This window comes from Nothobranchius furzeri, chromosome 12 (assembly GCF_043380555.1).
Source record: "Nothobranchius furzeri strain GRZ-AD chromosome 12, NfurGRZ-RIMD1, whole genome shotgun sequence".
Lineage (NCBI taxonomy): Eukaryota > Metazoa > Chordata > Actinopteri > Cyprinodontiformes > Nothobranchiidae > Nothobranchius > Nothobranchius furzeri.
In genome coordinates this window covers 12,463,307-12,489,735 of record NC_091752.1, presented here as the reverse complement: position 1 = coordinate 12,489,735, position 26,429 = coordinate 12,463,307, and the positions used below count along the sequence as shown (strand labels likewise).

General features: G+C 45.9%; 1 protein-coding gene across 7 annotated transcripts in view; it reads right to left on the bottom strand.

Annotated features, from left to right (window-relative positions):
* LOC107374282 (gamma-aminobutyric acid receptor subunit pi) overlaps positions 1-26,429 on the bottom strand; it is a 183,019-nt gene that overhangs the window by 113,525 nt on the left and 43,065 nt on the right. For 6 of the 7 annotated variants that reach the window (XM_070542265.1, XM_070542263.1, XM_070542260.1 and 3 more), the window contains one exon: positions 546-635. In XM_070542265.1, coding sequence (XP_070398366.1) covers positions 546-598 — 53 coding nt within the window. In that variant the 5' untranslated portion in view covers positions 599-635. Of the gene's footprint in view, positions 1-545; positions 636-10,307; positions 12,659-26,429 lie in introns of those variants that run through there. The other variant, XM_070542262.1, reaches the window with a different exon arrangement.

Sequence of the window (26,429 nt, the reverse complement as noted above, 5' to 3'; positions counted from 1 at the left end):
CTCAATAACCCAAAGCACAGCTCTTCTATTGGGTGAGAGACAGTCGGTCTGCCTGATCGAAGGCATGTACAGAGCAGAAGCTTCTCCACTCAATAACACGCATGCACCAAAACATCTCATTTTGACCTCAGCAGGAATTACAACACCGATTCCATGAAAGGAGGGATCCATCATAATGTAGCCTTAGGATTTAGCGAACATTGCTCTCCCTTTCTGAGATTACAGCATCAGGTTTTATGTTTATTATGTTTATTCACCTAGCAGACGCTTTTATCCAAAGCAACTTACAATTAATAACCTATAGGGCATGTTGTGAACTGTGGGGGAAAACGGAGTACCCGAAGGAAACCCACGCATGCATGGGGAGAATAAGCAACTCTGCGCAGAAAGGCCGCAGCCGAGTTTCGAACCTGCGACCTTCGTGCTGCGAGGCAACATTGCTAACCACTGTGCCACCATGCATTCCAGGTTTTATGTTACGGTTTATTTTTCCTCCTGATTGCACTTTCCAGTTTCATATTTATCTGATGCAGATGTTGTCTCACCTGCTAATGAGGAGGATGGTGAGCACAGTCCCTCCTGAGACAGAGGAAGCCATGATTGCTAGAGGAGAGACGATGCCTGGTTGAGTTCACCTGGAACAAAAATAGACAGAAAAAAGAAGAAATAAGTCTCAAAAGCAACTGTTTTAATGACTCCTAACAAAATGATGCCAAGACCTTCATAGATATTCAGCTACAAACCTGGCATCATTTATTGTTGTGTCAGAAGCTTGACTAACATACATCAGATTTGTCTCCCAGGCAACCATCTGAGCCTCTTTATTGTCTTTCACAGACACTAGAATGTAGAAGTCTTTCTGATGTCTCTAGAAATCCCACGGTAGCGAGCAGCAGCAGTGATTTGCCTCAGGGACACGCTCTCAACAGCATGATGACCCCACTAATGACTTCACCCTAACTGCAACTCCAGCTCTGAGCTCTGACATGGCTGAGAGTAAGAGCGTGTTTTCCTGGGAGGGGGCTGTCAGGGTCTTCTTCCTCCTGCTCCTCGTTCTGAGATACAAGTAGACAGGAAACCCCTCAGAGAACAGAAGGGCTAAATCTCCAAGAGCCAACCAGCACATACCGTAGCAGACAGACTTGCCATCTGGCAACCCTAGGTAACTGCCACAGGGTTTTATACACCTCATACAAAAGCTAAGAAACACACACCATGGATTTCATTTGTCCAGCTGAATATCTGCTAAATGATAAAAAGTTTGGTCTGAAACATCGCCCCTCCCTATCAGGCTCGTTCCATGGTGCTGCTGTACCATACTGATGCTAACAAGCGGCCACTGCTGTGCAATGCCAATGTGTTGTTTAAATGCCAAATCTTCAAATAAATAAATTCTCCAGGTAAATAAATTAATTAAAGATAAAGTCTCTTTTGTGGTTCTAGGAGATGGTGAACACAACAAATAAACAATCAAAAAACAATTTTATAGTTTAAACAAAAGTAGAGCAAACCAAATGTACTGTAGTGGCCGAAAAGGTCAAGAGGTCATCTACAAAAAGTATTGAGCTGAATTGTGAGTCTTTGGGTTAAAACCTGATGGGAAGGTTTGTGTGCTGTTTTTTCCCATCAGCTCCAAAGGAATTTCCTGTTTTGGCCAACGTTGAGATGTGCTTCCAGTAAAGCCTGATGCTTATCTGACTTGTTAACAGTAAACTGATGTGAACCAGAATGTTCCTGTGTTCCAGCCAAAAGTCTCCAGTAAGAGGACGTGTTAATAGTAATGCGTATCAGAAGTGGACAGATGTTTCCTGATGTTTCCTGTTGCTGTGTCAACACTGTTGCGCGCAGCGCGGGCACGTAGCAAGAAGTGTATAAATGAAGCACTCCAAGCTTGGTCTTGGTCTTTTGTCTAAAAGGCTGTCCTGTATGCTGTGAGCAGATTAATTAAAGACCCACGCTGTCAGATGGTGAACCCGTCTCCGACTCTTTTGTAAAACCACAGAAACCCACAGTACCCATACTGCTGTTGACTTCATCTTTAACAGTTTTTTTTTATCTTTAATTCTTCTAATAAACTATTTTCTTTCTGTTGTGGAGGTTGTGCTCCAACTCAGTCACAATGATGGATGGCTGGATGGATGGATGGATGGATGGATGGGTGGGTGGATGACCTGATGGAGGAAGCAGCTAAAACAGAATCGGTGAGCTTCGGGGTTGCACATAGTAACATTTTCTACAATTATAACCAGCTGTTTATGTTTTCTGCTCTGATTAGTCCTAGGAAATTTTTGTTTTAAAACCACCCATAGTCCAGTGTTCCACGGCCAGAACACAAACCACATTGCTCCTTCTGAATCTGAGGTTCAACAATTCGACGGACTCTCTTCTCCAGAACCCCTGAAAATACCTTACCAGAGAGGCTCGGAAGTGTGATCTCTCTGTAGTTTGGAACCCACCCTGCGGGCCCCCCTTTTTGAATAGGGCGACCACCACCCCGGTCTGCCAGTCCAGTGGAACTGCCCCAGATGTCCAAGTGATATTGCACAGCGGCATCAACCAACACAACCCTACAACATCCAGAGCTTTAAGGAACTCTGAGCAGCTCTCATCCACCCCCAAAGCCTTGCCACCAAGTTTTTTTAACCACCTCAGTGGCCTCAGCCCCAGAGATTGGAGAGTCCAACCCACAGTCACTCTGCTTCCTCACTGGAAGATGTGCCGTTGGAATTGAGGAGGTTTTTCGAAGTACTCTGCCCACCAATCCACAACATTCCGAGTAGAGGTCAGCAGCACACCATCACCACTGTAAACAGTGTTGGTAGTGCACTGCTTTCCCATCCTGAGGCACCGGATGGTGGACCAGAATCTTCTCACAGTTGTACAGAAGTCTTGCTCCGTGGTCTCACCGAACTCCTCCCACTCCTGGGGTTTTGCCTCTGTGACCACCTGAACCGCATTCCACTTGGACTGATGGTACCCATCAGCTGCCTCTGGAGTCCCACAGACCAAAAAGTCCTGATGGGACTCTTTCTTCAGCTTGATGGCATCCCTAACCGCCAGTGTCCACCAGCGGCTTTGGGGATTGCCACCACAATCCATGACATGAACAGAAGTCCAGTAACAAAACTCAGCTCAGATTCAGATCGGGGGGGCATTCCTCCTACCCACACCTCTCCAGGTCTCACTATCGTCTCCCAGGTGAGCGTTAAAGTCCCCCAGCAGAATGAGGGAGTCACCAGAAGGAGTGCTCTCTAGCACCTCCTCCAAGGACTCCAAAAAGTGTTGGTAGTCTGAGCTGCAGTTTGTTGCATGGGCACAGACCACAGTCAGAACCCGTCCCCACCACGTAGGTGGAGTGAGGCTACCCTCTCATTCACCAGGGTAAACTCCAACGTACAGGCACCAAGATGGAGGGCAACAAGTATGCCCACCCATGCTTGGTGCCTCTCAGTGGGAGGAACTCCAGAGTGGTAGAAAGTCCAACCCCTCTCGAGGAAACTAGTTCCGAAGCCATGCATTGAGGTGAGTGCAACCATATCAATTCAATTCAATTCAATTCAGTTCAATTCAGTTCAATTCAAAAATACTTTATTAATCCCAGAGGAAAATTGATTGCTGCATTAGCTCAGAATAATAATAATAATCAAGTCATCAAAGAGTTGTTGTATATTACAATGGCTGTTGGCAGGAAGGATCTCCAGTAGCGGTCAGTGTTGCAGCGAAGCTGAAGAAGCCTCTGACTGAAGACACTCTTCTGTTGTCGGACAGTCTTGTGAAGAAAATGCTCAGGGTTGTCCATAATTTTCTTGATTCTCTGGAGAATCCTTCTTTGCATTATCTCCTCCAGTGGTTCCACAGTCGTCCCCAGAACAGAACCAGCCTTTTTTATTAGGCTGTTGAGCCTTTTCAGGTCCCTGCTTCTGATGCTACTACCCCAACAGACGATGGCTGAAGAGATTACACTCTCAACAACAGACTTGTAGAAGATGTGCAGCATCTTGCTACAGACATTGAAGGACCTAAGCGTCCTCAAGAAGTGCAGTCTGCTGTGTCCCTTCTTGTAAACGGCTTCACTGTTCTTTCTCCAGTCCATTCTGTTGTCCAGGTGAACTCCAAGGTATTTGTATTCCTCAACCACCTCCACTTCTTCTCCCATGAAGGAAACAGTGTTTGACTCCACCCTGTTTTCTTCTGAAGTCTAAAATCAGTCAGATGATTGCTTCCACACCATGCCACAAAGTGCTCCACCAGCTCTCTGTACTCAGCTTCCTGTCCATCTCTGATACACCCGACAACTGCAGAGTCATCTGAGTATTTCTGTAGATGACAGGTCTCTGATTTGTACTGGAAGTCTGATGTGTACAGGGTGAAAAGGAATGGTGAGAGTACAGTCCGCTGTGGTGCTCCAATGTTACTGATCACCTGGTTTGATGTGCAGTTCTTCACAAACTGTGGTCTGTTTGTCAGGTAGTCTTTAATCCAGGCGATAGTTGAGGCCCCCACCTGTGTCTTCTGGAGTTTCTATCAAAGTACATCAGGCTGGATTGTGTTAAATGCACTGGAGAAATCAAAGAACATGACCCTCACAGTGCTGCCTGCTTTGTCCAGATGACAGTTGAAGCAGCTGGATGATGGCATCTTCAACTCCAACTCCATGGCGATAAGCAAACTGCAGCGGGTCCTGATATGTTCTAGTTTGCTTATTCAGGTGGACCAACAAGAGTCTCTCCAGGACCTTCATGATGTGGGATGTCAGGGCAACCGGTCTGTAGTCGTCATTGACTGATGGCCGAGTTTTCTTTGGAACTGGAACAAGGCAGGATGTCTTCCACAGGACTGGAACCTTCTCCTGGGCCAGGCTGAGGTTGAAGAGGTGCTGCAGAATCCCACAGAGCTGCTCTGCACAGGCCTTCAGTACCCTGGGGCTGACACCATGTGGACCTGCAGCCTTGTTCCAGTTCAGTCTCTCCAGCTGCCTCTTCACCTGACTTCTAGAGACAGATAGGTGGGAGGGGAGGTAAATGAGGCAGCACTATCTCCTGACTTGGTTGAAGACAGATTTATAGAACCAGTGGAGTCCATGACTGTGTTAGAGGACAAAAGAGCTGGTGTGTGACAGGAAAATGTTGGATCAGAGGAGGATGGGATGTCTGATTGGCTGGGGACAGGTGAGGAGGATGCTGGGTTTGTTCCTGAACTGAACCTATTGAAGAACTTGTTCAGTTCATTGGCTGTGTCCAGGCTGCCATCTGTGCAATCCTTCCTCTGCTTGAAGCCTGTGATCTTCTTCATCCCTGACCAGACATCTCTGATATTGTTCCTCTGTAGTTTGTTCTCCAGCTTCTTCCTGTATGTCTCCTTGCTGTCTCTGATCTTGATCTTCAGTTGCTTCTGTATACTCCTCAATAATTCCTTGTCTCCCTCCTTGAAGACTCTTTTTTTCTCATTTAGCAGATTCTTCAGGTCACTGGTGATCCAGGGTTTGTTATTCGCGAAGCATCTCACTGTTCTGGTGGGTATGATGTTGTCCACATGTAGCCATACCAGCCCTGGTACTGGTAGGTCCAGTTCTTTATTAACTCTGCATTGTGTTGTACAAAGAATCTTGAGACAAAGTTTTTGCTGACACCAGCATTTAATCTGTTAACACAGGAACACTGGTCAGAAACCTAGCTTTTGGTAGGATCAAACAGCACACTCTCGAACGGCTCCGTCTTAAAACTGACTAACATCCGTTAAACACATAACTTTAACAATAACCTGTTAACACAGGCATGCAGGTCAGAAACCTAGCTTTTGGTAGGATCAAACAGCACACTCTGTTGGAAAAAAAACTGAAATAAGTATTAAATAACTTTGAAAGTTTTCCTCACAGACCGTGCACTGATAGACCCCGACCCACCTCGAACAGCTCCGTCTTAAAACTGACTAACAGCTGGATACGTTAGCACATTAACCGGAGACGTTTTCAACTGTTTTCCTGATGGCAAGTGGAATGACACTTTTTACTCTGTTACACACACAGAAGTTTATATAGTCAGTGACACATCCAGTCATGTCATTGATGTCCTCTTCACATCCTTGGCAGAGAGTCATCCAATCTGTGGTCTCAAAACAACTCTGCAGGGCTTCTTCAGCGTCCTGTGACCATTTTCTAACATTTCTTCTTTTCACAGGTTGCCTCTGAACAAGTGGTTTGTATTCTGAGCAGAGAAAAACAAGATTGTGATCTGATTGTCCCAGAGGAGGTCTTGTTTTGGACATGTAAGCATTCTTTACATTTGCATAACACAAATCTAATGTCTTGTTTTCTCTGGTGGAGCAGCTGACAAACTGTTGAAATGTTGGAAGTGTAGCAGAGAGCGAGGCATGATTTAAATCACCAGATAAAGCCACAAATGCATTGGGGTGCTGGGTTTGTAGCTTAGCCACAACAGAACTGATGGCATCACATGCATTTTCAGCAATGGCTGAAGGTGGAATATAAACCGTTGCCAAGACAACACTGGTGAACTCTCTTGGCAAATAATATGAGCGACAACTTACTGCCAAGAGTTCAACATCTGGGCTGCAGAGACGACGTTTCACTGAAACATGACATGGATGGCACCATCTGTTGTTGAAAAGCACTGCCGCTCCACTTCCTTTTCTTTTCCTGCTCCTCTTCAGATCTCTGTCTGCTCGTACAGTCAGTAATCCTGGCAGAGAGATGCTGGAATCGGGGATATGGTCCTGCAGCCACGTCTCAGTGAAACACATAACACTGCACTGCCAATACTCTGGCTGAGTTCTTGAAAGGGCCTGGAGTTCATCCATCTTGTTGGCCAGTGATCTCACATTGCCCATTATGATCGATGGAAGAGATGGTTTGAGTTTCCTCTTTCTCTGTCTCCGTTTTGCTCCCGCTCTGCATCCACGCTTCTTGCGTTTTAGCTCATTTGGGATTTGTGGCTTCAGTTGAGGTATTATTTCAGCCTTTCCAATGTTAATCAGCTGCTCCCGATTGTAAACCAGTTTGCTGCCATGGTTATGCATCATAACAAATGCTCAAAAAGTGAAAAAAGTTTAAAAATAGCAGTAAAAATCCTCTAAGCTTCCCAGCACCAGAAACAGAAAAGTAAAAGGTCCAAAAAATACAGTTTTTCTTAAGATGCTAGAAGAAAAAATGTCCAAAAAAGGCTAAACCCACATGCAGTTAACAGAGCTACTCCAACATGCAGCCACTCAGAGCAGCGCGAGAATTGCAATCTAGTCGGAACCTCTCAACCTCACACACCAACTCCGGCTCTTTTCCCACCATGCTAGCTTTTGTTGCCGAGGATCAGACCGCTAAGGTCCCTTCCTTCAGCTACCACCTGACCCACTCTGTACCCGACCCCTTTGGCCCCTCCCACTAGTGCTCATGGAATCTCCTCTTTGGGCTGTGTCCAAAGAGGTAAAAGCCTGGCCACCAGGCGCTCGCCAATGTGCCCCACCTCCAGGTCTGATCATGATTATAAACCACCCATCAGTTTTCTGTGAGTGTTACAGAGGAGTTGGGCGTACACATGCAGATGTTCAAACTGCAGCTTAAGTTAATTTGTCAGACTATCCAACGTACATGTTTTCGGACTGTCAGAGGAAACTGAAGAACTCCCATCGTGTCCTAGAAGAATACGTCAGAAACGTAAAGCTTCAAATTTTTTGAATTCGATTTGAATTTACTGCTAAATGTTTCTTCCCTGACACTTCTTTATGCTAAATGATGGATGTAAATAAATATCTCAGCATGTTTCGGTGGACATTTACTCTGATGTATGAATTATATAAACTAGGCTGCAAATCAGAAGCAATTAGTAACCAGCAGCATTGGAGAGGTTAGTGAGGATGTGTCTTCATGATGTTGGTCTGACTAAATCTGAGTTTAATCCAAAAACATTCATGATTCTGCATCCTGTAAACACTGTTCATCCTTAAACTCCTCATGATGGCTGCAGGCAGCTCCCACGGTTATTACGAGCTTTCTGGAGCACTATGATTCATTCACGTGGAAGTGCTTCTGTCATCACTTTTCTCAGGTTCACACAAGCAGGCCTAAGGAGCTTTTCAGAAGAAACAGCAAAAACGAACATCATATATTAGCCTCTGGCTGTTTGTCACAAAAGCTCAAGTATTTGGAGATTTCTGTTTTTTTATTTTATTTTTTGAATGAAAATAAACTTAATAAATCCACAATTATTGTGGGTTGTTTTCCAATTTGTGAGCTTCACCAGTAAATGTTTATTCTCTGTAATTTAAGGGCTAATTAAAAATGCCCACAGTTAGTTTCATGAGTTTCACCTTAAGAATAATTTAAAATAATATATTGTAACATACCATAACATAGTGTAGTGTAGTAATAATCAAAGCAAGGCCAATTCCAAAGTCAACTTCAGAATTATATTACTAGTTCATTCAAACATGTACAGGCTTTGAGGTGTCTGAAAACCTCGTTTTTTCATGTTATTTACATGTTTAAGCTGAGAAAACCAGAATTAGCTATCTGAAGCACTTCCTGCTTTTCCGATGAAGTGTTATGTAGATCAGCGCTAGCCTGGCCTGCCAGACTCGTCTTCTGTTTAATTCTGCATAGAGAGAATCTGGTAACTCACAGGCAGAGAGGCATCTGCGGGGCGGGACTAGGCAGCTCAAAAATAACCAATCGGAAAATAACGATGCGTCATGAGTGCACCGCCCAAAGCATACGTCACTAAGCAGACCGCTAACCCAGACAAAGCTGAAAAATAAAAATACTCCGTTTTGGTGTCAGTTCATGATCCAGCGCATCTTCCTCAAAAAGGAAGATTCATTTTAAAAATCCTCACTTTGGCGTCAGACTCCGGCTTCGGGTCTCCTTTTCTCATCTTCCAGCTAAACAGCAGCTGTCATCTGGTCACTCATCCTTCTCCTTTATACACAAGAGCTAAACTACAGAGAAGTAACAATCTGTCACAGATCGCTGCAATATCACTTTTGCTGTGAGTTCTGTCTGACTGCTCCACAGCTGCGCTCCATGACGCCCACTGTCACAGAGAGCAGCTTCCTCTGCCCCGAGGCGGAGTCTTGCTGCTGCGGCATCCCAACGGTGTGTTTTCATTGGTCGGTTGCAGACTTTTTGAGGCTGATTTGATTGTGAGACAGCTCAGAAAGCTGCCACTTAGCCACAGTCACAGCCACAGTCACACTGTGTGTTCACAGCATGGTGCACATGTATGCAAATCACTCTGACGCTGTCCGTTTGTTGCCATGACTCTGCTCAGGACTAGGGATTTGGCAAAGATGGCCAAAAATCGAACAGTGTGATCCCAGCATAAGGGAGAGCCCAGCCACCCTGCAGAGAAAACTCATTTTGGCCGCTTGTATCCACAATCTCGTTCTTCCCGTCACTACACAAAGCTCATGACCATAGGTGAGCGTAGGAACGTAGATCGACCGGTAAATCGAGAGCTTTGCCTTCTGGCTCAGCTCTCTCTTCGTCGTGAACAAGACCCCGAGATACTTAAACTCCTCCACTTGGGGCAGGACCTCATCCCTGACCCGCAGAAGGCATTCTACCCTTTTCTGATTCAACCCTCTCAGGCTCAAAATACATTTTGATAAAAGGACAACAACTAAGTACTTCAGGGGTACTTCTGAGTTTAAAAATCCTCATGAAATACGTATGTGGAGTAACCATGTCGCGAGAGTGTCCTATTTGTCGGTTCCTTAAAAACCTAGTTCCGTTAGAACTTATAAGACTGCGCTGCTTTCTCAGGGTTCGTGGGGGGCTTCGGTGAGTTTTATTGTATTAGACCCTGGTTTGGACTCCCTAATTAGAATCAGTTTCCTATTTTAAGGTAAAATGATATGCCATACTCGTTCTTTTGTGATAGCACACTTTCTTTTTTAATTTCTCCCGTTATCTAGTGGTTTTAGATACTAGGGCAAAGTTCAGCGGGTGGCCATCCGTCGCTGACAATTCTTTGGGTTATATTAGGATTAATTTGCGCCTCTGTCAGCTTTTGTGGGCGGTGGTAACTGGAAAATGATTCTTGTTAGTTGATCAGGCTAACATAGATTTATCAATTAATCTAATTAATCCAACCTTCCCACGCTGGCGGAGACTTTTTCACACTTGCAAACAGAGCCTAATTTAACCTTCTAATGTTTTGGCTTATCATCCTTAAGACATCTGGTTACTCACGGGAGAGGAGAAGACTAGCTTCTTTACTAAAGGTTTTTTTTCTTAATCTGTCACAAACCGTAAAGCAAATCCTGATAATTCAGGAACCTGTAATTAATGTGCTTACCTCTCCTTATTGTTCAGGTCGGGGCCCCAACCTTAACCTTTAAAAAGGACCTGGAAGAATCAGGGATGTGGATTCTTTTTCAAAAAGTTTATTACAAGATTAAAAAATACAAAAAATGGGTAGATATAAGACTGATCACTACCCCCAAGGTAGCATTAATCCTAATAATTAACTAAGTATAATGAGTTGGCTTACACCAACTCTAAGTCTTCTTCAGCTTCAGCTTAATACCCTCTAACATACGCTCACTGACTCCTCTCAAAAATTGCTAAATACAAAAAAAATTAGTAAATATAAAAATAACCTATCCCCTGTGGAGGATGCTAATGCTAAAATCTTCCTGACCTGTCATCCTCCATCCAGAGGACGGAGGATGACCTCTTCTACCCCAAATCTGCTCTGTCTCTCACTGTCGTCTGCCCCAACTGTTGTGTCAGCTCTGCTTCTAGCTGCTCTTTTTATACTCTTCTTGGGACTGCCTAGACAAGGTAAAAAGTTCACTAGTTACTCATATATCATTATCACATGACAGCAAGGTCATGGGGTCATTTACCAGATACACACTTTTTTAGTTCAACACATTCTTCAGGACGGCTTTTCAGCTGAACACAGGCCATTATGTGTCTTTTCCCGAAGTCCAGCATTCCTCATGAAGGCTTTCCGTCTCCTGATAGGCTCTTTTCAGTCTGTCTCCTGCAGCTCCACCTCTCCTGCTGATGGCTGGGTCAGACACTTGTTGACCTTTTGCCCAATTTTACTCGCAGAAGCAAGTTCTGATCCCTTGGATTCTTCATCTGAAGGGTTTGTCCACTTCTGAGATGCTTTATCTTCAGTTGATCTTCTTTTGTCCATTGGATGTTTGTTGTGCAGTTGGGCCCCTGTCTTCTGGCTGATTTTACTCTCATAAGCAAGTTCAGTGTGTTTCAGTGTGGGTCCAATCTTATCTCTGTGGCCCACCTGTTGACTCCGTTTCTTGCCACTGTCTTTGGCATGTGGGAACTTGCAACAACCAGGTAGGTAGGTTTTAACGTTGCACATCTGCAATGCCGGCCTCCAGAGGGTTAAGACCACGGTCTCGAATTTAGAGGAGCTGATTCTCATTGCAGCTGCTTCACACTCTGCTGCGAACCACTCCAGCGAAAGCTGGAGGTCACGCTTTGATGAAGCCAACAGGACCACATTAGAGAACCTGGTACTCAGTACTCCCGAAATACCCCCCAAAGAGCCTCAGGTGAAACAGTAAAAACTAGAATTTGGAGCAAAAGTTCATTAATGTCAGTAATCCAGCTCAGACTGAGAGACCATCTAAAGCAGTGGTATTCAGTTCCGGGACTGGAGGGTATTTTTAGTTTTAACTAAACACACCTATCAATCAGAAGGTGATTAACAGGCTTCTGCAGAGCTTGATGAGCTGCTGCACAGGTGACTCAACCACTGAATCAAGTGTGCTGGAGCAGAGAAACCACTAAAACAAGCTGGATACGGGCCCTCCAGGTCCAGGATTGAATACCTCTGATGTTAAGACTCCTGAACCCTCTGCATGTGTACTGGATTCATCAGCTGATTAGAGTGTGACCCTTAGAGTCTGGAATATTGAACATTTTAACAATAATCTAAGAGCCTGAGATTCTGAATGCAGGGTTTTCACATCAGCTGTTCTCCATAAGCATCACTGTTAGAACAGATAAAGGCTGAAGCATCTGGATTAGCCTGGATTGAGTCTGCGTCATAGATTAGTTAGATTACTGACAATAATGAACTCTTACACCAGATTCAGCGACCTTGAGAGTCTTGAAAGGCGCTTATATTATTTTAATTTTTCCTGTAATGTGAAACAGGTCATTTTGGGGGCTGAAACAACGAGACATATAAATCGCACGCCCCTAGTTTTACAGACTTAAATGGGTTGGTTTACTTTTCCTGTTGCCGCCAGATGATAGAACACAACCTTCTACACACACTTGTAAGGAATAAGTGTCTCTGCGACATCACTCGTGCTCTCTCTGTCGTCTCGTCAGACATCAGAGGCTGGCTGTCTCTCTTGATCTTATTGCTGAGGTAATTTCAGGTGTCTGGCATGATGAGAACATCATGCGAATTTCACATAGAACAGCTGCAGGATTCAAACCCCAGACCTTCTTGTTGCTAGGCAACAGTGCTGCCAACCATGCTGCCAGTGTAAACAGCACAATAACAGAGGGATGCAGCCACTAAATCCACCACAATAAAAGAAAAATTCTATTACGTCCACAGTGAGTGTGCTGGCATTTGTGATGCTAATTGTTAATCCTAACACACACACACACACACACACACACACACACACACACACACACACACACACACACACACACACACACAGGGAAAAAACACACAAAACATTAATGCAAAAGGCAAACAGTGTGAACATGGTGGTTATATAACATCCATCTTGGCTTCCCTTATGGTCATGCCCCTGTAATCCATGTTAAAGCCTCTGTAATCCACGTGTAAGCGGGTGAGACAAAACTCATGTCAGACTACTTTCTCTAACAAAGTTTGTGGCTGACGTTTCACAAACTCAGTCAGCTGCTGTGATAGGTCAGCGATAATGAGTACAGCTTTTTTCTCCAGCTGTCTTGATGCCTTCTACAAGAGCGAAGGCATCAAGGTTCTCAGTATTAAGACAATATGTCTGCTACCTGTACAGATCAGATAAAAGGCCATGGTGTCATTCCAATCACACATCAGTCTGTGAGGCAGACACCTTGTCTACTTTTAAGACTAGGCTTAAAACATTTTTATTTGTTAGGGCCTATGGTTAAAATCTGATGTTAGCCTAGATCTGGACAAGTGTGGGAGTAGAGGGAGGTGGAGTGTACAGTCGGTAAAGACGACTCTCCCTTGCCCTGCCTCCAACATGTCTCCATCTAAAAGGCTAGGTTATCCAGAGTTATCGCTGTAGTTATGCTGCTATAGGCTTAGACTGCTGGAGGATACACTGACCACTTTCCTCTCACTTATCTCTCACCAAATAGATTATTTACTAAGAAATCACAACGTAACCATTGAAACACTACTTGGTACATGTGTGTGTGTGTGTGTGTGTGTGTGTGTGTGTGTGTGTGTGTGTGTGTGTGTGTGTGTGTGTGTGTGTGTGTGTGTGTGTGTGTGTGTGTGTGTGTGTGTGTGTGTGTGTGTGTGTGTGTGTGTTCTCCATCCCCAGTGAGTCATGGTGGATGGCTGCTTATACTGAGCCAGGATCCTCTGGAGGTTTCTTCCTGTTTAAAGGGAGTTTTCCTCTCCACTGTCACTGCATGCTTGCTTAGTATGAGGATTGCTGTAAAGACTCTGACACTAGTCAGTGACTCGATGCAACCTGCTGTGGTCCTTATATAGGAAACTTGTTACTGATTGGCTTAATGACCTGACCTGTATTGGAATGTTTACTGTGTGAAAGTCCTTGATTTAGCGCTTTATAAATAAACTGAATTGAATCAGTTCTGTCACTCGAGCAGCTTCCTTCCACCTGAAAAATATTAACCGCTTGCATCCATTTCTATCATTTTAGTCAACAGTTTGGTGACCTCCCGCCTGGACTATTGCAACTCACTTGTCTTTGGTCTGGCCCAAAAGTTAATGCATAAACTTCGGCTGCTCATATAATCACCAGAACATCCTGTTCTGATGACATCACCCCGTTATTCAGCAGCTTCATTGGCTGCTGATAAAGTTCAGGGTCCACTACAAAAGTTTAGTTTCTACATATGAGACCATTCACAATCTTCCCCCCTCTTATCTTTCCCAGCTCCTACAGGTTACTAAACCCTCTCGCATGCTCAGATGCTCTTCTTCCATCTAACTAATCCAACAGCAGTGTCTTGTCACGATGGGATACCGATACCATAACATGGCATTTAGCAGGTCGGTACCCTCCCTATAGAACTCATTACCTTCTCACCTTAGTAACATCACTGCCCTTCACCTGTTTCAGGCTAATGTCAAAAGTCATCTGTTAAAAACTGCTTATTCACTGTAACTTTTAATAGTGCTTTATCTTATGTTGTATTTGGGTTTAACATTTTCAAGTCATCATGTTGAATTTTTTCATTTATTATTTATTTATTTTTATCCAAATTTTACAGTGACATTGAGTTTTTTGTTTCGCTCCAAATCAAATGTATAACAACAATATTAATAATAATAATAATAATAATAATAATAATAATAATTATTATTATTATTATTATTATTATTATTATTACTATTACTATTATTATTGTTATTATTATTATTATTATTATTATTATATTTATGGCAATAATATTTGTATTATTATTACTATTGTTATTATTATTATATTTTTATTATTTTTTTTTTTTTATCATTAACAATGATAACAATGGTAATTGTTAATGATAATAATAGTATAATATCAATAATAATAATAGTAATAATAATACAAGTTTATTGTTGTCATTAATAATAATAACAGTAATAGTAATAATAATAAAAGTATTAATACTATATTGTGGAGGTTATTAGGAGCGAACAATTAGTAAGCTTCAACTTACTTTTGGATTCTTCAATAAATTCTGTAAATATGGGAATATTTACTGATTTATTAATTAATTAAGATATTCTTAGATATACGGGGCACCATTCCCCTTTAACCGGGGAAAAATTGAATCGAAAACTCTTATCAGTCTTTCTTGAAGTTCGTAGAATCCTCGGAGCAGAGACTTCTCTTCGACACAACAAAGCTACTGGAGACGAAAATCTGAATTTTATAACGTTTAATTAACAATTTGTCAAATGAATAAACAGTGGCATAGATGAATAATAACCATGGGATATAATAAAAGGATGTATATTCAAAATAATGTTCAAGGTGTTTTGTGTGAATGTATGTGTGTGTGTTTCTAAAATGGAGTCTGTATGCAAGATGGCTGACCCCTTTGTCTGGCTAAAGTGTGGGTGGCAACATGCACTTTAACTTCCAAAGCACTTAGAATCAGTGATAACTTAACCTTAAATCACTCAAAACATTTCAAAGGATCATGAAACAACACAAAAGATTAATCACAAGTTAATATCTTTTAGTTTATCAGCCTGGCCATGGCCGAAAACATTTAAAGATACCAAACAATGATCAATAAGCAGTTTATTTATTCAAAATGACCCGGCGGACATGTTTTGGGAGCGAAAGAGGAAGACACGAAGCTACTTTTTAAGCAATAGCGCGGTTTTATTGCTTATTCTGGACTATAGAGGAAACGGGAGGAGAAAAGGAGAGAGAAAAATGAGTTTTCTGATCACCAGAAGAGCGAGGCGTCCCTCACTGTTTTGATTTGACGGTTCTCCGTGTTTCTCTGCAGTTTTCAGCGTCATCCGTCGGTTTGATGCTTTCTCCGTTGTTTACCTCCACGAGTGTTTCTCCACGGGCTGGACACAAAGAGAACGAAGTTTCTTTTGGGCTGAGTTTGACAACTTACAGCGTCTCTGAGAGCTGGATGGAGCTCCGCTCGTTCCCAGTCAGGTCCCGATGGAGTTGGAGTGGTTTCCAGCGGTTGCGTGGCTCAACTTGGGCACTTAGAGCTTCCGCGTGCTCAAGTTGTCGGAGCATTCGACAAGCGTGTCCTTACCGCCAGGTATCCTGGGCAAAAGAACGAGGTTTCTTTGTCTCATTCATGATTTATAGTCTTTGAAGTCGCGGGAAAGCTGTCCAAGCTCCCGCCTCCCGCGGATCGTGTTTCTGGTATTAGGCGGTGACGTCATCACAATGCTTCCGTGTGCAAAGCATCATGGGAAATGAAGTTTCTTGGCGCTGATGTGATTATTTGCTTTTCAGAGCAATTTAAGCACAGTCATTTTGGAGAAAATCACTGCATAGTAATTTCCTCATGAGGTCAGACCCTCAACATTCCCCCTTTTGGTTTCGGGGATCGCGCCCAAAGCTCGATCGTCGGAAGCACAGATGGGTTTGTTCCTCATGAACGTAGGTCGACTTGATTGTCGGAAGCACAGGTGGGTTTGTCCCTTAGGTCTCCTTGGACGCCTTTGTCTTTGGTCTTTGTCTTGGATCCTGGCGCCTTTGGTCTTTGTCTTTGTCTTGGATCCTGGTCAGGCACAAAACAAAAGAGGATAGGAAACGGGATAGTCCCCAACGCGCATAACGAGAAGAAGCCACTCACGCAGGTGGTACGCAATGATGATGTCGTCCATGCGAGAGGTAGTAGTGTAGAAGGAGGAAGGTCGGTGGGCGGTTAACTCCACGAGGGGACACAAAGGCATCTCACCGCCGGCCATACAGTTCAGTTTATGGAGCACGCGGTGATGTACGAGGTCCATAGTTTGCAAACGCGCATTGACCTATGTGGTCCCAAGATTCCCCCCTTTTTGGTCCAAAGGGTGGATCAGGACAGTCTTTGGGCTAAAACAAGGACCATAAAACTAAGACGTACTACAATGTGCTGGTGCGTCAGACAGAGTCATTGACAGACTGAGCTGGGCCGGCACATAACCACTAGTTAATATGTGACCAAGTAAGAAACAAAAAATACAGAAAACCCCCCAAAAAAAAAACATATAACATCCAAGAAAATTCATAGCAACCTTGAGGTCTCATAAAATACATTCTTAGGTCATACATTCAGTGTGTAGCTTATAAAGAATGTGACATAATGCAACACTCAGATAAAAAATGTGAGGTAGACTAAAGTGAGAACTACTCTTAGGGTTACAGAATAACAAAGAAAATGTTGCTCACCCCCTTTAGACAGGTGTGGTACATTCACGCTTGGAGTCTACCCGAACGCGGTCACGAGGCACACCATAGGTGAGCAAGTGCATCTTATCTTGGAGTTTATTAACACGCCTGTAGGCGGAATAAGCTATCACGGCCGTGATGAGCCATTCCATCCCCAGGGCGACCAATGTGCAGATTAAGGTGGTATAATCTGTGTCAATGTAGCGTCTTGGGCGTCAACGTAAGTTCACGCGGGGTTTGTGTGAACTTAACAAATTTGGTTCCTTCAATCAGTAATTGTTGGTCAATTTCTAAATCGAAGGCAAAGTTATAACCCTGGAAAGCGTCCATGATCTCAATCTCTGAGTCATGCTGTTCGAGGTTGAGATGATGGAGTGCCAGGTGTCTAGTTCAAGGTGGAAATGCCTACCGTCCTTTCAAATACCAAAGTTTAGCATCGACTTAAACCTATAGATGTGAGGTGTCCCAATTATGGGAACGTTTAACAGGAAACCGAGTTCTAATTTTCTGCATCAACGTGAATGGGAACTGCACTACCTAAGCTGTACGCTAGGTGGATTTGTTAAAGGTGCACAGTAGAGGGGTAGCAGCTGTCAAGCTAACTTTGAGCAGGTCCAGTGGTACCAAGTACGGGGAAATACGACTTTCAACCAAGCTGTCCAGCGTGGAACTTACTTCCCTGAGCAGGTCCTGCATCAAATCTCTCACCACTCGTGTGTACACAATATCCTGATGTATGGTTTCAGACAAAGTCTTGATTGCACGTAGAGATTCATTAATCAGAGCAGAGTGTAGGTTGACAGTAACAGGAGTACCCTGTAAGGTTTTAGTGAGTACATCCTGTTAGCGGTCTAGGAAGGAGTTTCTCTTGGTTAGTGAAAGTGACGGCGGGGGGGGGGGGGGGGGGGGGGGTTCTTTGTCGGTTAGTACATGTTAGTGGGTTAAACGTGCACTTCCCCCCCTTTCCATTTCCATGCATAGAACTATGTAGAGACTACGTCTACCTCCTGCGGGGAGTCTGGTCTCTGTACCCGCGGGGATGGTTTGACGTAGGGTTTGATTTGGTTTGCATGCACCCATTTGTAGACAGGATCCTGTCTCGCTTTGGTGATGCGTAACCTGTATGCAACTGGAGAGAGTTTTGCCACGATCTCAAATGGTCCTGACCAGCAGGGCAGGAACTTCTTAGCTTTGCGTGCCGGTTGGGCGAACCGAAAGTAGAATACTTTGTCACCCACCTCGTATTCGCGGCTGGTTGTCTTTTGGTCGTAGTAGGCCTTAGTGCCTTCTACGTTGGTCTCCAGTTTTTTCTGAGCGTGTGCGAACGTAGCTCTGAGGTGTGTTTTCAAGTCTGCCACATACTGATGAGCGGTATAGGCAGTGGCAACACTGACATCCTCTGGGTGATACAGGAGGTGCAGTGGTAGAGTCATCAGTCTTCCGGTCATCATCTCAAAGGGCGTAACCCCCGTGGATCGCTGGGGAGTGGACCGTATGGCCATCAGGACCAGAGGGAGCTTAACGTCCCAGTCCTTCCCAGTGGAGCAGACGTACTTTTTGAGCATAGAGACGACCGTGCGGTTCATCCGTTCGACCTGTCCGGATGACTGTGGGTGATAGGGGAGGTGGAATCTCACTTCCACTCCCAGAAGTTCAAACAGGGACGTCATTACACTGGATGTGAAATGAGTTCCTCGGTCAGAGTCAATGCAGAGTGGATGTCCCCATCGACTGAAAACGTGGTTAATCAGCAGTACAGCGGTTGTGACGGCTTTATCGTTTGGCGCTGGAAGGCACTCAACCCACTTTGTGAAACTGCAAGTTACAGTTAGCATATATTTGTTTCCTCTTGCCGATTTGGGAACCGGTCCAACCCAGTCGATCTGCAGGTGGGACCAAGGGAAGGTTATTCCCCTGCGTTGCAGTGGTGCTCTAGCAAGCGGCTGGGAGGGTTGAAACTGGGCACAGATGAGGCAGCCTTGGACATAGCTGTGTACGTCCTTGGACATCGACGGCCAATATGCTACTTCTGTCAGTGACGCGAGGGTAGCTTTTGCTCCGCGGTGACCTCCAACCGAAGTGTCGTGGGCGTAGGCAAGCATCACTCCTCTGTGGTCGAGTGGAACAACCCAGCGCGGCGGGCTGTGATCGTCACGCATGTAAACTAACAAATCGTTTTGTAGTTTCAGGTGCGTGAGTTGACGATGCAGGTTTACCAAATCTCGGCTTGCGCCAATAGGTGGTGATGGTTGTTCAGGCATCGGGCCCTTTTGGAGAAGCTCGCGGATGAGCTTCAGGTCAGGATCTTGTTCCTGCATGGTGACTAGGTCCGCGTCATGTGGTTGTCTGCCTAGACACACGGGTACCTCAACGGTCCGAGGTTCGTCCGCCTGTTTAGCATGGCGACGAGTAATCGCGCAGACCTTGTGAACGGCCTTGGGTGGAAGCCACTCGTCTTTGAATTCCCAGCAGGTTCCCTGGTCAGCACCGAGCTTAGCAAGGCGGTCAGCTTCGTCATTACCATCTTTCTCTGGACCTAGGGTCCTGGAGTGACCTTTGACCTTTTTCCAGTAGACCATTATGCCTTTCTCGGTGGTGAGCAGATCACACGCTAGGAATAACTCCGAGTGTTTCACGTCTCTGTTCCTGGCGTTTTTCATGTGGTTCTCCTTCCACATGGGGAAGTGAGAAATGAAGCTGTGTCTAGCGTAGTTTGAATCTGAGCAAAGGACGATTTGAGTGATGTCCAAGGCTGCCGCCTGCTGGAGGGTTATCAACACTGCAGCAATTTCAGCGTACTGACTAGACTTTTGGCCCAACCGGTAGTGATTTGGTTGCTTAGTGTCACAGTCCACCCAAACGACTCCAACCCCGGCACGGAGCTGGCCTTCGTGAAGGTAGGCGCATCCATCAGTGTAAACTTTCGGAAGCCCTTGGCAAACATTCTCATCAAAGTAGCGATGATTGGATGCGGTTGGGTAGACTGCGGCAGGTGTGTCCAGGGGGCCCCTGACGGAGTCAGAGTCACAGTACTGGCAGCCTGCTAGCCCTTGTCCTAGCGCTAGCTTGGTGTTCTGACCATACTTGACCTCAATGTTGTATCCTTGGAGCACCATCATCCACGTCGCAATGCGGCTGTTTGACACTCTTCCTTCGCGCAGACGCTGGCTGTTTAGGAAGGTGACAGGCTGATGACACGTTTCAATGATCACTTTCTGTCCACCGATGTAACTACGAAAGTGTTCGACGGCCCAGACTGTAGAGAGGAGAGCTCTCTCGCAGTCTGAGAATTGGAGTTCCACCTTGCTCAGAGGCTTGCTGGCGTATGCCACAACTCTCATGTCCTGATCGTGTTTCTGCTTCAAAGCAGCGCTCAGGCAGTAAGAGGAGAAAGTAGCCTCTATGTAGAACTCTTTATCCTTGTCTGGGTAAGCCAGACAGGGTGCGGACGCCAACTTCTGTTTTAGGAACTGGAAGGAGCGTTCTTGGAGTCTGTCCCACACGAAAGGTGTGTCGTTCCGAAGCAGCTCAGTAAGGGGCCTTGCTATTTCAGCGTACTCCTCATTGAACTGTCTGGAGTAGTTGCAGACTCCGAGGAAGCTCCTGAGTTCAGTCAGATTAGCTGGGGCTTTGATGTCCTGAATGGCCCTAATGCGTCCCGCTTGGGGCTCGACTCCATTAGGGCCAAACAGCAGTCCAACATACTCCACTTTGGTTCGACACCACTGTCCCTTGAGAATCGCCAATTTAGCTCCGGCGTCAGCGAGCTGTTGCAGCACGTGACGGAGTTCGGCCAGGTGCTCCTCGAAGCTTCGACTCCTCATCAAGATGTCATCGACATATATGAGGTTCCCTCTGGAAGCAGCATCTGACATGGCTTTGTGGAGGAAGATGTTGAACTCGGCAGGTGAGTTAGAGTAGCCAAAGGTGCAGCGGTTCCAAGTATATTGGCGATTTCCAAAGGAGAAAGCCAGTTTATACTGGTCCGCCGGCTCAACCTTCATGGTCCAGAAGCCGTTGGCTACGTCAACCGTAGAGAAGAAACGAGCATCTCTGACTCTGGCTAGCTCCTGATCTAAATGGATCATAGGCCACCTGGAGAGAGGTACTTGTTTGTTCAGTACACGATAGTCTATGGTGAGACGCCATTTCCCAGTCGGTTTCAGAACCGGCCAGATGGGAGAGTTGTAAGTGGAGTTACACTCTCTGATGATGTTTTTCTCCTTCAGCTGATCGAGGATCTCCTGGATCGACTCATAAGCAGCGAGGGGAATCTTGTACTGACGTACAAAAGTAGGAGGGTCATTCGGGTTCGTCGGAATGCGAACCGTGTGCAGGTTTGTGAGTCCACAGTCCAGGGAGTCCCTGGATAAGATGGACTGAAACTCATAGAACAGGCTTCTAAGCGCTGCTCTCTGCTCCTCTGACTCCAGCGCATCCGCTTTGTCAAGCTGCTGGCTGACTTCGGCCTCGAAGCCGTCATAAGGTTCAGAGGAGGAGGGTCTCTGGTGTTCCGGGCTTTCAACCGGTGACTCAGAGGGTTGAGTATTAATTGCAAAAACCGTTAGACACTGACTGCCGTCAGTATCTAAGGTTGCACTGCAAATGGGTTCCTCAGGAAGGGCTTCATGCCGCTTGAATGTAATCATTTGTGAGGGGAAAGTACTGAATGTGTCTGCACCAACCTGTCTGTCGTTCAAGAACAACGGAAGTTGTCCGATCACAGGGACTGAAAGTTCGAAGTCATGGAATGAGCTATCTATCAGCATGCCCAAGGGCTTTCCTGCCGGCATGTGGATAGGACTCCAGATCGGATTTTCGACCAACAAGTAGGCAGAACGATTGTTCAGCTCCAAGAGTGGCATGCCACAGACGGCTAAGTTGAGCTCCAAGAAGTGTGGTGATGGCTGGAAGAAGGCCTGTGTGCCTGGCAGCTTCTGATGCTTCATCAGAGTCAGACGAACAGGCACTCCTTTGACCAGTGGGGGCAGAACCGTGCTGGCCTCAACCACTGCACGGCAGGCCTGTGGAATGGTCTGACCGGACAGCAAGTGTTCATGGCCTTCTGAGCGAGGCTCAGAGGATGGTGTGGCACGGGCCCAAAGGATTTGATTGCAAGTGTCCAGCTGGGCACCGAGTCGAACCAGCAGATCTGCTCCAATGAGTGCAGGTGGATCAAGCTGTGGTATGATGCTGAATGTATGTGTGAGCTGTCTTGCTCCAAGTTGGATAGTCAGAGAGCAGACCTCTGGCGCTTTCAGGAGCCTCTGCGGCCAAGTGGCTGACAAGAGCCGGTGGCTACGTGTCACACTGAAAAGAAGGGGGTCCTTCTGACGCAGGTGTTCAAACGTCTGTTGGCTGATGGCTGACTTTTCTGACCAAAGAGCAAGGCGAGCATCTGAGATGTGGGTGCAGTTGATGGTAAGACCACCAACTATGTGTGGTGCATATGGCTGCAGGCTGACATTCTTCAGCGAGCAGAGAAAAGATGAATGTGTGCGGAGCGGAGTTCCAGGAGCAGTTTCGTGCCTTTGCAGGCGGACATCGTCTGTGGGAGCCGTAGGGAGGGGCATGACCTTGGAACAAGGGTTTTGCAGCTCACTTATGCTGACTTCAAGAATGGAGGATGGTCGGCTGCTATCCGGGTTCCAGGGCTTAGGTGTGTCCACCTGGGCCCACAGTTGACCCTTCTGGCATTCGATGAGGGGAGCTAGACGTTCAAGCAGGTCCTGACCAATGAGAAGTGGTTCAGTGTCTAGCTGGCAGACATAAAACGGGTGAACCAGAGTCATGTCTTGGAAGGTGATGTCCAGCCACGCCCGGTGAGTGATACACTCCCAGGTCTGGGTGTAGCTGGTGATTTTCAGGTCACAGGGTTCTACCTGGACTGGTTTCCCGAGCGACCGCATGGTGTCAGACACACGACTGAACAGTGTGGAGCACATCAGGGTGATTTCTGAGCCGGTATCCAGCAGAGCATCAACCTGTATGCATCCACCTACGTTGCTGCTACAGTACAAACGGCGAGCATGATCATGGTTTGTTAAGTCACCAAGGAACTTCAGAAACTTAGTATCAGGTTTCTCTGGGGGGTAGATTTCAGGAGACTCCTGTGATCTACCAGTAGTGTTTCCCCAGCTGATTAGGTAGGTCCTGGCCACGCTGGGGGGTTGAGCCACGCCTAGTCATGCGGACGTTGGCTCTGGGTCTGGCTTCTTAGAAGAAGACTTTGGTGCAGGGGTTTCTTCTGCAGATCTCAGCTGTTCCTTCTGTTTAGCTAGGAACTGCTGAAACATCTCCTGGAGGTCGGCTTTGGTCAAGTACTCACCTGCAGACTTGCGTTCGGGACTTACCTGTTGGCGGCGCTCCTTAAACCTTCCACTGTTCCAACCTACCTGCCGTTGGTTTTGGTTGGGCCACTTCCTGTCTGATTGTCCAGACCTAGGCGGCCGATTAGCACCCCCCTTCCCCTGTTGAGGAGATTGGGACTGCTCTCGTGGTTTAGCAGGTCTAGGTTTAGCAGATTTTGGCTTAGTGGGTGGAGCTTCTGTTCCTTCGAGCCCCAAACGCGGCTCGGCGTCGGGAGCTAGGTGCATGACGCGGTGATGTGCGTCAGGCTTTTGGGGCTTTCCGCCGGCTTCCCAAGCCTGTTGAGCGTATCTCCTAATCTCCTGAGTTGTCAGTTTTTTCATCCGACAATACATTGAGACTTCGGATCGAACACACTCGTGCAGGTTGTGAATGAACAGGGATCTGAAGGCAGGGTCTTCCTCGAGCCCAGGGCCGTTTCGACCTTGGAAATAAGCACTTTTGAGTCAGCGATAATACTCTCTGGGGGGTTCGTTTCTCCCGTGTTTGATGGAGAAGGCCCCCATTGTAGCTGACGCGGAGTCTGCATACGTGGCGTATTCATCCCTCAACGCTCGGCAGAGCGAGGAGTACCGATCTCGAATGTCAGGTGGTAGAGTTTCCATGAAACCGTGCACCGTTCTAGATGTGGTTTTCCAAATTAGCTTGAGCTTTTCCCTTGAAGAAGGTGCTGGAAGATCAAGCAGACAACGTTCTATCTCCCTGAGATAATCGTCAACGTTGGATTCATTGGTGTTAGGATCAAAGCGTTCTATGTCTTTAGCTAGCGATTCAATTTGACGTACACGGAGCCCTGACTCACGGTACGGCGCGTCATCCTCTGACTCTGACCCACGGTCTGTCTCAGAGGGCGCTGGATATCGCTGGTGTGCTCTGGGCTCCCAATGTTGACTCCTGGGACCCAAATTGGGGTCTGGCATGCTGTGGCGGGCTGCTGGCACGTCACGTGGGTGTCCTGGGAGGTCCTCCTCCCGGGGCACGTCTGCGTAGTGCAGCCTACGTCTTTCAACTGGGGCATCTGCGTAATACGCTCTGTCCGGGTACGGACTGGCGTATGATGCTTGGTCATGCAGCTGGTTACCGGCATGCCGAATACCGGAGTAGCTAGGATGGGTGGATGGTTGAGGTGCAGCTTGGGGTGCATCACCCCAATCGGCACCTTGCACCCTTTGTGGACTGGGGGAGCGGTCTAAATAGAGGTGCCGCTCAGCTGGTCGACTTCTCACTGATTGAGAAGGCCGTGAAGATGAGGGTGGTGGTCCAACCTGGGGTTCGAGGGCGAACTGCCCTCGGCCCCTAGGTGGTCCTGAATGCCCTATAGTGTGTTTAGGGAACGGGGCCGAAGGTTGGGACAGATAAGCTTCATCTCTCCCCTACGGCGTGCGTCCGTCCAGAGAGTCCCGGTGTTTCCCCCCTTCCCACTGTCTGTTGTCATCAGCAGAAGGGGGCGGGGTCTTCTCCCCACCTTCCCCAGAATCGGTGCTGGTGTTGTCTTCCTCGATCAGCCTTCCATTTCGCTGTTTTTCAGCTAGCATACTCTGGAGGTTCATGATCTTCTGACCACGTTGGAGTCCTCTCTGATAGAGGATCAGGGCTAACTTAGCTAAGTGAACCTGGATTGGTTTTGTACCATCCAGGTTTTCTATTTGATCAATTACAGCTTCTAGCTCGTCGCTACGCTGTTCTTCAGTGAAATCCCTAGAAGGGTAGTCGGGTTCTCGAGCAACCGCGACCAGTTTGGACAATATTTGTCCAGAAAGTAGGCCAGGTTCACATTTGTGGGCCGCAGCGCCACCTGGTTGCTGGGAGTTGGTCAGTTCACTACTCTGTCCCTCCATTTTAACAACCGAACCAAAATAGCCTAGTAGAGCTTCTGCAGATAGCTCAAGCTGCACCTTTTGGGCAGCAACTGCTAGCTTTGTAGCAGAAAAACACTAAATTAACCTTTGTGCGCACAGGTTTTAGCGTTTTAAGATTGCACGGAATGCCGTGACTGACGCTTAAAATACTCTTCCTTTCAGTATTTTAGCAAAAGCTGGTGCATTGCCGTAGCAACGTCTTACAACACTTGTGGTGTTAAATATGCTAGTTATTCCTTCAGAATATTAGCAAACAGGGTGTTATCAGTCTTTGAGTGAAGGTTTCAGTTAGTTACAATAGCCACTGTGAGTTAAAGTCGCTAAATTAGCAGTTAATTTTAGCCTAAAAGGGTTAGTCAGAATCACTTACATACTGCACCTTTAATGAGGAACTGAATTTTAACCTAAAAGGTTAGCCAGAATTAATTACACCTTGCACCTTTAAGTAAAAACTGAATTTTAACCTAAAAGGTTAGCCAGAATTAATTTACACGTTGCACCTTTAAAGAAGCACTGAGTTACTGGTGAGAGTTCGATGCAGCTTCCTGCTCAGCGAAATCAGCACCACTCTGTTGCTGGTTCAAGGCTGAACAACTGATTATTTTTAATTCAAGCTCTTTGGATTTATTTGTTTGTTTGTGCCGGATAGAAATCTCTGTGTATCCAAGCCTCACACGGGCTGCACCAATTAATGTTGGGGTTATTAGGAGCGAACAATTAGTAAGCTTCAACTTACTTTTGGATTCTTCAATAAATTCTGTAAATATGGGAATATTTACTGATTTATTAATTAATTAAGATATTCTTAGATATACGGGGCACCATTCCCCTTTAACCGGGGAAAAATTGAATCCAAAACTCTTATCAGTCTTTCTTGAAGTTCGTAGAATCCTCGGAGCAGAGACTTCTCTTCGACACAACAAAGCTACTGGAGACGAAAATCTGAATTTTATAACGTTTAATTAACAATTTGTCAAATGAATAAACAGTGGCATAGATGAATAATAACCATGTGATATAATAAAAGGATGTATATTCAAAATAATGTTCAAGGTGTTTTGTGTGTATGTATGTGTGTGTGTTTCTAAAATGGAGTCTGTATGCAAGATGGCTGACCCCTTTGTCTGGCTAAAGTGTGGGTGGCAA